At 49.0% G+C, this 13,179-nt stretch overlaps 1 protein-coding gene across 1 annotated transcript in view; it reads right to left on the reverse strand.

Moving 5' to 3' along the window:
• LOC146797257 (semaphorin-3A-like) overlaps positions 1-13,179 on the reverse strand; it is a 366,005-nt gene that overhangs the window by 181,958 nt on the left and 170,868 nt on the right. Inside the window, exon 3 of the mRNA XM_085624230.1 lies at positions 4,963-5,025. Coding sequence (XP_085480356.1) covers positions 4,963-5,025 — 63 coding nt within the window. The remainder of the gene's footprint in view (positions 1-4,962; positions 5,026-13,179) is intronic.

Raw genomic sequence — 13,179 nt, forward strand, 5'->3', positions numbered from 1 at the left:
GCGTTTTGGACTTTTTGCAGCGAGTTCAGGGTGGCTTCAGGGGCTCCCAAGTAGATGGCGTTACAGTAGTCTAATCTTGCCAGGATGAGACCCTGAATGAGGAGCCTCCTAGCGGTATCGGGGAGCAGGGGGAAGATCTTCCTGCATGCTCTGAGTAGCCCAAAGCATGTCCCTGCCGTTCTTTTAGCCTGAGTTTTAAAGCTCATGTCCTTTTCAATCCATACACCAAGGCTCTTGACCTCTTCCTTGGGTGCGGGAGGGTCACCTAGGCAACTGGGCCAAAGGTGAGATGGTAGAGAGGGCCTCTTGTGGCCCATCAAGAGGATCTCAGTCTTGGACCCATTCAGTTTCAGTGAGGAGAGATTCATCCATCGGTGTACTTCGGAGAGGCAGCTGTGGAGATCGGATGGGGCGTGGTGGGGGTGTGAAAGGGTTACGACCAGCTGAGTGTCGTCGGCGTAGTTGATAACTGACACGCCGAACGAGCTGACCCTCTTCTCCAGTGGGGCCATGTACACGTTAAATAACGTAGGGCTAAGGGATGAGCCCTGTGGTACTCCGCACCGGAGGGGGAAGGTGGATGAGCAGCTGTCGTTTTCCCGCACCTGGAAGGAGCGTTCTGATAAGAAGGATTCTAGCCATTTCAAGGCCGTACCCTTTAGTCCGATCTCTCCCAGACGGTGGATTAGGGTGGGATGGTCTACAGTGTCGAAGGCCGCACTGAGATCCAGGAGGATCACTGCCACTGATCCTCCTGTGTCCAGAATGCTTCTGGCCTTCTCCACCGCTGCCAGGAGGGCGATGTCCGTGCCATGACCTGGACGGAACCCTGTTTGGGAGACCGCTAAGAGGTTGTTACTTTCTAGGAAAAGCGATAATTGCTTGTTTACCAGCTTCTCTGCTTCAGTGACAGACTCTTCACCCCTGGCTTCAGTCCATGGCTTCACTGAGAGACTATGTGAGATGTGTGGTGTGTCTCTGTGTGGATGTGTTGTGTATCTTTTTGTGGATGTGTCATGTACTCTCTGAGATGTGTTGTGTGTCTCTGTATGGGTGTGTCATGTGTCTGTGTGAATGTGTCATGTATCTTTGTGTGGATGTGTTGTGTGTCTCCGTGTGAATGTGTTGTGTATCTTTGTGTGTTTGTGTCATGAGTCTCTGTGTTGGTGTACTCTGTATCTTTGTGTGGATATGGTGTGTGCCTCTGTGAGATGTGTGGTGTGTCTCTCTGTGGATATGTCCTGCATCTCTATGTGAATGTGTTATGTTTCTCTGTGTGGATGTGTTATGCATCTCTATGTGGATGTGTTGTGTGTCTCTTGGTGGATGTGCTGTGTATCTCTGTGTGGATGTGTTGTGAGTGTCTGAGGGATATGTTGTGTGTCACTGTGTGATTGTGTCGCATGTCTCTGTGTGGATGAGTTGTGACATGTGTGTTTAGTGTTACATGGTGTGGATGTGTCCTGTGTCTCATTATAGGTGTGTCATTAGTCTATGTGTGGATGTGTCATGTGTCAATATGTAGGTGTGTCTCAGTGTGGATCTGTTGTTGTGTCACACAGCGTGGATGTGTCCTGTGCCTCTGTGAGATGTGTTGCATATCTCTGGGTAAATGTGTCATGTGTCTCTGTGTAGATGTGTTGTGTATATCTGTGCGTGGATGTGTTGTGTATCTCCATGTGGATGTGTTGTGTGTCTCGGTGTGGAGGCATTGTGTATCTTTGTGTGGGTGTGTCGTGTATCTCCATACAGATGTGTCATGTGTCTATGTGTGGGGGTGTTTTGCTGTGGATGTGTCGTGTCACTCAGCGTGCATGTGTCATGTGTCTGTGTGAGATGTGTGTGTCTCTGTGTGGATGTGTTGTGTATCGCTGTGTGGATGTGTTGTTTGTCTCTGCGTGGATGCATTGTGTATCTTTGTGTGGATGTGTTGCATATCTCTGTGTAGATGTGTCATGTGTGTCTGCATGGCTATTTATCTCTGTGTGGTTGTGTTGTGTATATCTCTGTGTGGATGTATTGTGTATATCTCCATGTGGATGTGGTGTGTATTTCCATGTGGTTGTGTTGTGTGTCTCTGTGGGGATGCATTGTGTATCTTTGTATGGATGTGTTGTGTATCTATGTGTGGATGTGTCATGTGTCTGTGTGAGATGTGTGTGTCTCTGTGTGGATGTGTTGTGTAACTCTGTGGATGTGTTGTGTCACACAGTGTGGATGTGTCGTATGTCTGTGTGAGATGTGTGCATCTCTGATTGTTGATTGATTGAAAAGAATTTATATTGCGCAAGACAATAACCCGCAGGTATCAAGGCGCCTATTAAAAGAGATAAAAATATCAGTATACCACCTTACACATAGGCTTGCAGGAAGAGACAGGTTTTGAGGGCGCTTCGGAATCTCTGTAAGGAAGGCAACGACCTGAGATCCAAAGAAAGATCATTCCACCATTTAGGAGCCAGAGTAGAAAAAGCCCTACCACCCCACTTGGCTCTTCGTATACGGGGGACTGTCAGGAGCAATTTCCTGGAGGAACGCAAGTCCCTTCCAGGAGTATAGTGGGAGATGATAGAACCAACTCCCATGTCATTATTCCTTGCAATGGCTCTGTAAGTCATACATAAAACTTTAAACCGTATTCGGTATTCGACCGGTAGCCAGTGCAGTGTTCTCCTAGCCAGAGTGGCCGAGGAGCGTCTAGGGACATCCAGAACAAATCTGGCGGCGGCGTTCTGGACTACCTGCAGGCGCTGTAGTAGGCTCCTATTCAGCCCTGCATACAGCGCATTACAGTAGTCCAGTCGTGAGCCGATGAGAGCGACCGCTATTTGCTTTCTGGACTGTAGGGAATGATACTTCCTGATTCTTCGCAGGGTGTGAATTAAGCCCCAACAGGTAGAGATGGTTCTACTAACCTGTCCGCCCATATTCAGGGCAGGATCAATCATCACCCCAAGATTTCTAGCAGATATCGTGGGGGAAGGGCATACTCCCGGCGAATCAGGCCACCAGCTGGCTGACCAGGTGTTCTGATTCCCTCCAAACACCATCACCTCAGTCTTCTCCCCATTCAGCTTAAGCGAATTTTGAACCATCCACTGACCAACTGCCTCCATACAAGATCTAAAATTGGAGGCAGTTGGTACATCTGAATGGGAGAGAGAGACGAGGATCTGGGTATCATCTGCATAAGAGACTACCTCCATCCCGAAAGTTCTAATTAATCTGGCCAGTGGGGTCACGTAGATGTTGAATAGGGTCGGACTAAGAGCCGACCCCTGCGGGACCCCACAAAGCACCGGTCGGGATGGAGATAGGAACTCTCCCAGCTTGACTCTTTGTTCCCTTCCATTAAGGAAGGAGGTCATCAGATCTAAGGCTGCGTCCTTCACCCCCACCTCCCTCAGACGGTGTATAAGTATTGAGGGGGAGAGGGTATCGAAGGCCGCGGTTAGATCCAACAGGACCAGGAGGGTGGTCTGGCCCCCATCTACTCTAGTGCGGATCTTATCAAGCACGATAGTGAGGGCCGACTCAGTGCTGTGTTCCCTCCTGAATCCGTGTTGGGAAAAGTCCAAGCAGCCCGAGCCTTCCACAAAGGCAGCGAGATGCTTGTTAAAATGTGCCTCAAGCATCTTCGCAGGGGCTGGGAGCAGGGAGATCGGACGGAAGTTTTTTAGGACCTCCGGATCAAGGGAAGCTTTCTTTAGCAGAGGTTTAACTACTGCACTCTTCCACTCCAAGGGGAAGATGCCATCTCTCATACATCGATTCATAATTTCTAGTAGAGGCGGTAAGAGAGATTCCCTACACTGCTTGATGATCTTCAAAGGGCAGATGTCTAGGGGGGAGCCAGAATTAGTTTTATCAAGCAAAATCTCCAGATCTTGTAGGACCAGCGGGGGGAAGGAGTCGAGAGTACTCAATGGGGAGATGTCAGATATGGTCCTGTCCCCCTCAGCCAATACGGAGGGCCCACTGATCGAAGCTTTTTGTATCTCGAGAGCTAGATGGATATCTTGTATTTTTGTGTGAAAAAAGGAAGCAATTTTATCGCAATTTTATCTCTGTGTGGATGTGTTGTGTATCTTTGTGTGGATGTGTTGTGTATCTTTGTGTGGATGTGTCATGTGTCTCTGTGGATGTGTCATGTTTCTCTGCATGGATATGTGTCTCTGTGTAGATGCGTTGTGTATATCTCTGTGTGGATGTGTTGTGAATCTGTGTGTGGATGTGTTGTGTGTCTCTGTGTGGATGTGTTTGGTATCTTTGTGAGGATGTGTTGTGTGTCTCTGTGTGGATGTGTTGTGTATCTTTGTGTGGAAGTGTTGCATAGGATGTGGCCTAACTGCTAGGGTGGTCGACCTTGAATCTGGGGAACTGAATTCAAATCTCGGCAACGACGCTGAACATCCTGTGATTCTGGGCAGATCACTAAATCTCCCTGTACATAACAAAAAAAGGAATGTGTCAATCTGTAATACAACTGGTGCTCATGTAAAGCGCTCTGATACCTGATACCTTCGGGTCAAGTTCACGCTATATAAAACTCTGGGGAAAACATCTCTGAGTAGATGTGGCATGTGTCTTTGTGTGGGTACTCTGCCAGGGTCTGCAATGCAGATACAAAGGGGTTTAACCTCAGACTCATCAAGTGTTTGCTTCTGATCCTCTGCGGGGAGTTCCTCTGTCATTGCCAGCTGCAGTCTGCCTTTTAGGTGGCTCAGACGGGTATGCTTCTTGTGTTTTTTCCTCAGTTTATCTGGGGTGCCTGAGGTGCATGGGATCTTGTGTGCATGAGCTACAGCCTGTGAATCAGAGCAGTGCTATTTGTTTGCTTCAGGTATGTGAGACAGGAACCTCAGAGTGTTATATTAAAGACAGTTTACTGCATTGTTGGGCAGGACAGGTGTCCCTTTAGCCCCTGGCGTTGAATGAATACCATTTATCAGCAGCACCCACCTTAGGGTCCTTTCCCGCCATCTGACACTGGTGCACGTGCTGCGGAGTCGGCGGCCAGTGGAGCTGTCACAAGAGAAGAGACATATGACACAGTTACTCTCTCAGCACAGTCAGTGCGAGTAGCAGGAGCTGAGGCGTCACTTCATACAAACAAGAACAAGGCGTCTGCTGAGAACACGGAACATATCAAGAACACATGGAACCTGTCACAGTGTGGGACTCTACAACCCAGGAGCCATCGCATGTCTGATCCACTGGTCCATGGCTTCAGTGAGGGACTCTACACCCCAGGAGCCATCTCATGTCTGATCCACTGGTCCATGGCTTCAGTGACAGACTCTACACACCAGGAGCCATCTCATGTCTGATCCACTGATCCATGGCTTCAGTGAGAGACTCAACACTCCAGGAGCCATCTCATGTCTGATCCACTGGCTCATGGGTTAAGTGAGAGATTCAACACTCCAGGAGCCATCTCATGTCTGATCCACTGATCCATGGCTTCAGTGACAGACTCTACACCCAGGAGCCATCTCATGTCTGATACACTGATCCATGGCTTCAGTGACAGACTCTACACACCAGGAGCCATCTCATGTCTGATCCACTGGTCCATGGCTACAGTGAGGGACTCTACACCCAGGAGCCATCTCATGTCTGATCCACTGGTCCATGGCTTCAGTGACAGACTCTACACCCCAGGAGCCATCTCATGTCTGATAGACTGGTCCATGGCTTCAGTGACAGAGTCTACACCCAGGAGCCATCCCATGTCTGATCCACTGGTCCTTGGCTTCAGTGACAGACTCTACACCCCAGGAGCCATCTCATGTCTGATAGACTGGTCCATGGCTTCAGTGACAGACTCAACACTCCAGGAGCCATCTCATGTCTGAGCCACTGGTCCATGGCTTCAGTGACAGACTCTACACCCAGGAGCCATCTCATGTCTGATCCACTGGTCCATGGCTTCAGTGACAGACTCTACACCCCAGGAGCCATCTCATGTCTGATCCACTGATCCATGGCTTCAGTGAAAGACTCAACACTCCAGGAGCCATCTCATGTCTGATCCACTGGCCCATGGGTTAAGTGAGAGATTCAACACTCCAGGAGCCATCTCATGTCTCATCCACAAGTCCACAGCTACAGTGAGAGACGAAACACCCCTGGCTTCAGTTACAGACTGCACCCTAGGAGCCATCTGATGTCAGTTCTACCGGTCCCTGCCTTCATTGAGTGACTTGATACCCCAGGAGCCTTCTCATGTCTGATAGACCTGTCCATGGCTTCAGTGACAGAATCTACACCCTTGGCTTCAGTCCATGGTTTCAATGAGAGATTCAACACTCCAGGAGCCATCTCTCATGTCTGACCCACCGGTCCATGGATTCAGCGAGAGACTCCAGACCCCAGGAGCCCTCTCATGTCTGATCCACTGGTCCATGGCTTCAGTGAGAGACTCTACACTCCTGGCTTCAGTGAGAGACTCTACACCCCAAGAGCCATCTCATGTCTGATCCACTGGTCCATGGATTCAGTGAGAAACTCTACACCCCAGTAGCCATTTCTTGTCTGATGCACCGATCCATGACTTCAGTGAGCTGGTCTGAGTTATCATCACACTTCACTTCAAAAGTAGTGAGCACTCAGTGTTCCAAACCCTCCCACCATGGGGCACCGCTTACAGAAAGAGTGACAGTGACCGCAGGCACTATGTGAGCATAGCTCAGAAGAAAGTGTTCATTCATGCTGAATGTAAGTCACTGTGACTCGCCACAGCTCACTGTGCCCCAATACAACTCACTGTAACACTCCCTGAACCTCAGTAACATCTAAGTGACTGTTAGTGACTCACTGCACCTTCCAGTAACCCGCAGTCAGGGGAACTCTCCAAATAACATCTAAACTCTCTCCAACCTTAATGGTTAATAAATGACCTTGAAACCTATCTGATTCCTGCCTCGTTTCCAGGTTTTTAAAGAGCGAGGGTAAGGGAGATCAGCAGAAAGACCAACTCCCTCTCTCACCATATTTGACCACTACCCCCAGATAGCGGCAGATTTTGCGGTATTCTTTGATGAAAAAGTAAAATCACTTGTTGATCAGGTCACCCATCCGACCCCCCCTGAGGACCTTAAATCCTTAGTCTTGTGGTAGAACTTTGACATCATCACCGAAACGGCCTCCTTAAAAGCATTATAGAAACTAAACCCTCTTACCATTCCATCGACCCCATCCCCAGTGACATGGCCGTTGACCTTTACACCCACACACTCTCCTGCTGGACCAGTCTGATGAACCTCTTCATCAACCAAGGCTCCCTTCCTGCTGCCCTAAAACAGGACACAGGACACTTCTTAAGAAACCCTCTGCTGATGCGAAAGATCTCAACAACTTCCGCCCTAACACCAACCTCCCTTTTCTTGCTAAATTCACAGAACGTTGTGTGGCGAAGCAACTTTCCAAAGACATCAAGGTCAACTTCCTCCTTGACGAATTCCTATCTGGCTTCACTCAAGGCTGCAGCACAGAAACAGCCGTACTTCAAGTGATCGATGATGCCCGGCGAGTACTTGACTCTGGTGAATCTTGTCTCCTGATCCTTCTTGACCTATCCGCAGCCTTTGAAACTGTTAATCACAACACTCTTTCGAACACCTTAAAGCTGAGAATGGGTTTTGAAGGTACAGTGCTCAATAGGTTTGAAGCATTCCTGTTGGGCAGATCCCAGATTATCAAAATTGTTAATTGTCTCACTCCTGCAATGGCTGTTGGACATGGGGCCCCACACGGCTCGATCCTCGCACCCACACTGTTCAACCTTTACATTGAACCGCTGGATAATCTCCTAAAAACATCTGGGATCCATTATCACCTCTATGCGGGTGACACCCAAATGTACCTAAAGGTATCTTCCACTCATGACATTTCAATCCTCAACACCACTCTCAACTCCATCCACCACTAGCTGTCGACTCATCAACTAATTCTGTATCCTTCCTAAACAGAATTGCTTCTCCTCTCGATCTCACTCTCTCCTAGCCAATCTTGGACAACCTATCTGAACATTCTCAACAACAAGCCTCTCATTGTTGACAGCGCCAAATCTCTAGGCGTCATCCTAGACAAAAGGCTCAACTTACAGTTCCATATCAATTCCATCGCCAAGAATGCTCGCTCCCATCTGCGCCTTCTCTGGGGGGTTCAGCGCTTCTTTCCTGAACAAGACCTAAAAACCTTGGTCCAATCATTGGTTCTTTCCAGATTGGACTACCGCAACTCTGTCCTCACTGGTCTCCCCAAATCCCATCTTTCCCCTCTATAATCCATCCTCCTCTCAGCATCTCGCTTCATATATGGGGCTGAAAGAAATGACCACATCACACCCTTACTGTTGTCTCTTCGCTGGCTTCTTATCGAAGCAAGGTCAATTTACAAGACGGCCTGTATCACCCACAAATCCTTCCACACCTCCACCCCGCACTATCTGGCGAATAAACTCAAAATCTCTGGAGGTTCTAGACCTTCACGCAATGCGGAAAACGAACTGCTCCAACCTCCTACCTTCAAAAGGGAAAGATTTATGTCTCAATCCTTCTCTGGTAATGCGACCAGAATCTGGAACTCGCTTCCTCCATCCAGCAAACCACCTCCTCTTTCCGGACTTTCAAAATAGATCTTAAAACTGTCCTCCTCCAAAGACACTTCCTGGAATAATTCAACCCATTTCTTGCCTCTTGCGTTCACCTTGCACTCTCATGAGGTCAACTTTGTAAATATGTAATTTACTCCTATTTTAACCTAACAAGGACACCTTTTTATTTTATTCTTTTACAATATAAATATTCAACTTGTTAGAGTTAGAACTGTATATATGTAACTTTTTAGCGTGTTCATTCTATCTTGTGTACCTCTGTAACTTATTTTGCAAAGCGCCCTAACACCTTTGGGTAAAGTTCACGCTTTATAAAACCGCATTAAATGAAATACAATGAAGGTGCAGGCCCGGAGTAGGGTCCAGGGAGTGGAACCGTGGAAGGAGCACCTACATCCCCACCCCCCGCCCCCCACCCCCCTCCACCGCAGCCTGACCCTGTCCCTCATCACCGAGGGTCCCCGGGCCCTCAAGAAGAAAGGGAGCATTGAACCGTGTCCCTCTCTCCTCAGCTGCAGGCTCGTGTGGAGTGAGAGGGGAGATTACCTCTAATTATTGTAGTAACAAGACGGGGGTGTGGGCGGGGGCAGCTGGGATCACTGACGCCGTTTAACATAAACATGGGGGTGCCAGCAGCAGCCCCTATCGAGTGCAGTCGAGCCGAGAGCATCTCCTGTGGGCAGACCCGGGCTGAGTTCACCCCTTGAACCCCCTCACCGAGACAGATGCAGAAATGAGCTCCTGAGAGCAGAGGCCCAGACACCACCGGGCCTGCCAAGCACCCTTAGACCCCTGCAGAGGGCATCTCCTGTGGGCAGACCCGGGCTGAGCTCCCCCCACCCCCACCAGCACACACCCGAGACGGATGCAGGAGCTGAGCTGTGACCAGAGGCCCAGACACCACCCTTAGACCCCTTCAGAGGGCATCTCCTGTGGGCAGACCCGGGCTGAGCTCCCCCCACCCCCACCAGCACACACCCGAGACGGATGCAGGAGCTGAGCTGTGACCAGAGGCCCAGACACCACCCTTAGACCCCTTCAGAGGGCATCTCCTGTGGGCAGACCCGGTCTGAGCTCCCCCCTCCCCCCCAGCACACACCCGAGACAGATGCAGGAGCTGAGCTGTGACCAGAGGCCCAGACACCACCCTTAGACCCCTGCAGAGGGCATCTCCTGTGGGCAGACCCGGGGCTGAGCTTCCCTCTCACTCTAACAATACAGCAATGTTCTATAAAGAATAAAACTGCTTTCTGTAAACTTGTGGGAGTCCAATGCGTTTCTTCCCACAGACTTAATTCCTTTCCCCCTTTCCCCCTTCCGTGCAATGTCACATCAGCCCCCCAAGCATCTGTTTTTCATGCTCGAGATGTGAACTTTATTAAGACCCTACAAAGCCCTAATTAAAATAAAAATGAAAAGATTCACAGCCCAGCAGGGGTGGGCATTTCTCGGTAACTGCACCTAGAGGAAGAGGCTGCCCCAGGGGTAAGTCTGGGCGCGGGCATTCGGAGTCTGGGCTCCCTGAAAGTTAGTGATGTTCTGAATTCCGAAACTTTTCAAACGTCTAGTTTATTCTGGTAAAGGCAGCCGTTGTGGCTGCCCGCGGCGCTCGCAGTGGGCCCCTTAGGAGGGCGGCCCCCTAGTGCCGCTTCAGGCACCCCCCCCCCCGCCCTTGTCGCTGGGACTCCCTCATCTGGGAGTCGTCCCTTGGGTCTGGCGCCTCCGGCGTCATTTTCGGTGCGCGGTGGACTGAGGACAGGTATTTATTCCTGCCCCCACCCACTGGCCACCCTCTTTGTCCCCCCCTGGTCACCCTCCCAACCGCTTACCCTGCGTGCCAGCGTTAGGGCTGGCTAATGTATTGAACGTATTAATGTATTTATTTGTGTTGCAGGCAGAGTTACAGGGCGATCTGGAGGCTGATTGGTACGAGGGGTACCCTTTAAGGAGCACAATAAGGGAGCATTATGCCAAAATCCCAGGATTCTTCACGGCAGGACCCTGGTTGAAAGCAACTGCGCCCTTCGGGCAGTTGTAAGCCTGAGCAACCGTGGGCTTGCCTGGTTACTCTCGGACCCTAAAAAGGCGTGAGTAAAAGGTATGGTCTAGTGGTCCATGATATATATTGTATTGTAATTGCATTTATATAGCGCTTACTATCCCTGACGAGGCGTCAAAGCGCTTTTTCGGCGTGTAGCACATTACTCCGGGACCCATAGAGGATTAGTGTTGAATTAGTACAGTGAAACATGCAAGTACATTTTAAGCGGTGGATAGGTTAGTCAGTTATTTGGATTCGGAAGGATAGCAGAAGGATAGAAGAGGGATAAGGAAAATGCTACTTCCCAGTATGCATCTGTTCTTGGCATGTAGAGCTGCAGAGTTGTACACTGTGCATAGATCGCCATCTGGTGTTGGGCTTGGATGCTTGTACGTTGTTGTTGTCTTGGAAGAGTCTTTTGTAGTCACGAGGTAGGTGACTCCTCCCTTGGACGATAGTGCGCATGGGCATCGATTCCATCCTCAGATTGTTTTTCGCCATGATGGGAAATGATGGAGTCAGTAAGAAGTAAGAGATGTCCATGTGAATATATCTAATTAACATAATACTGCAACAGATACAGGTTCCGGGGAGGCGGGTGGGCGTGTACAACTCTGCAGCTCTAAATGCCAAGAACAGATGCATACTGGTAAGTAGCATTTTCCGTTCGAGGCATATGAGCTGCAGATTGTACACTATGCATTGACTGTACAGCAGTATATCCCCTAGCGGTGGTCACCTGTATCTGTTGCAGTGGTTTGAAACAATGTTTTGAGAGCAGCCTGGCCTACAGAAGCTTGTTGCTTGGCTTGTACGTCAACACAATAGTGTTTGGTGAAGGTGTGTGTTGTAGACCATGTCGCTGCTTTACAAATGTCATCTAAGGGAATGTTCTACAAGAATGCCATGGAAGCCCCTAGTTTGCGTGTTGAGTGCGCTCAAGGGGGAACTGTTAGTGTGCGTTTAGCCTTTTGGTAGCATATTTAAATGCATTTTACTATCCACCTAGCAATCCCAGCTTTGGAGATGGGTTTACCTTTATGAGGTGGAGAGAAAGCTACAAACAGTTGTTTTGTTTTTCGAAAGGGTTTAGTTCTGTCAATGTAATAAAGTAAGGCTCTTTTGACGTCTAGTGTGTGAAGAGCTCTCTGCCACAGAGTCTGGGTTTTGGAAAAACACTGGTAACTCAACTGATTGGTTAAGATGAAAAGCAGAGATGACTTTAGGAAAGAATTTTGGATTTGTTTTGAGAACCACTTTGTTATGATGTATTTGTAAGAATGGTTCTTGTATGGTTAAAGTCTGGATCTCACTTATCCTTCTGAGAGAGGTAATCGCGACAAGGAAAGCTACTTTCCATGTGAGGAACTGAAGTTCACATTTATGTAGAGGTTCACATGGGGGACCCATGAGCCTGGTAAGAACAATGTTTAAATTCCACACCGGAGAGGGTGGCAGTCTGGGAGGAATTATTCTTTTAAGTCCCTCCATAAAGGCATTAATTGCAGGTACTCTAAATAATGACAAATGTCTGTTTTGTAAATAAGCAGCAAGTGCCGCTAGATGTAATCTTATGGATGAATATGCTAGATTACATCTTTGTAAGTGTAGCAAATAGCACATGATGTCCTGGATTGAAGCATCCAGCGGATCAATTTTATTATTTTTGCAGTAGATGACAAATCTTTTCCACTTTGCTGCGTAGCAAGCTCTAGAAGTGGGGCGTCTGGCTTCTTTAATGATGTTCATACAGTCCGGCGGAAGGTTAAGATAACCGAACTCAGGAGCCAGATCGCTAGATTCAGCTGTCCTGGGTCAGGGTGTCTTATCTCTCCATGGTTCTGCGTTAGCAATGTTGGGGAGAGGCGTAGGTTTTGCTGTGGAACTACTGAGAGTTCCAGTAGTGTTGTGAACCACGGTTGGCGTGCCCATGTGGGAGCCACCAGGATCATCTTGAGAGACTGTTGTCTGAGCTTGCGTACTACTAGGGGAATCAATGGGAGAGGCGGAAAAGCGTAGGCAAATCTGCCTGATCAGTTCATCCATATCACATTGCCTCTGGACAACGGGTGTGGGAACCTGGCGGCAAAGGTTGGGTATTTTGCCTTTGTGTGTGTGGCGAACAGATCTATGTCTGGTTGACCCCAGATCTGGAACAAAGGTTGGAGAACTTGGGGATGAAGTTCCCATTCGTGTATCTGCAGAGAGCGATGTGTGCGGCTGTCCACCAAAACCAGATCTGTAAGTTGTCCTTGAGCCTGGTTCCACTGATGTGCTCGGCATTCCTGTAAGGGGCGCATCTGAAGTCTTGCATGAGTTACGATAAAGATGCAAGAGGCCATCATCTCTATGAGTTGCATGAATACCCTCGCTGGGAGGGAGTGGTGCGGTTGAAATGTGCTGCTTAGGGCTTGCATACTGGCTATCCTGGCTGGAGTGGGATATGCCAGAGCTGTGGAGGTGTCTACTGTGGCCCTTAGATTCTGATGTATGTGGGAGCGCTGGAGATGTGACTTGG

This window comes from Triturus cristatus, chromosome 9 (assembly GCF_964204655.1).
Source record: "Triturus cristatus chromosome 9, aTriCri1.1, whole genome shotgun sequence".
In the NCBI taxonomy this organism is placed as follows: Eukaryota; Metazoa; Chordata; class Amphibia; order Caudata; family Salamandridae; genus Triturus; species Triturus cristatus.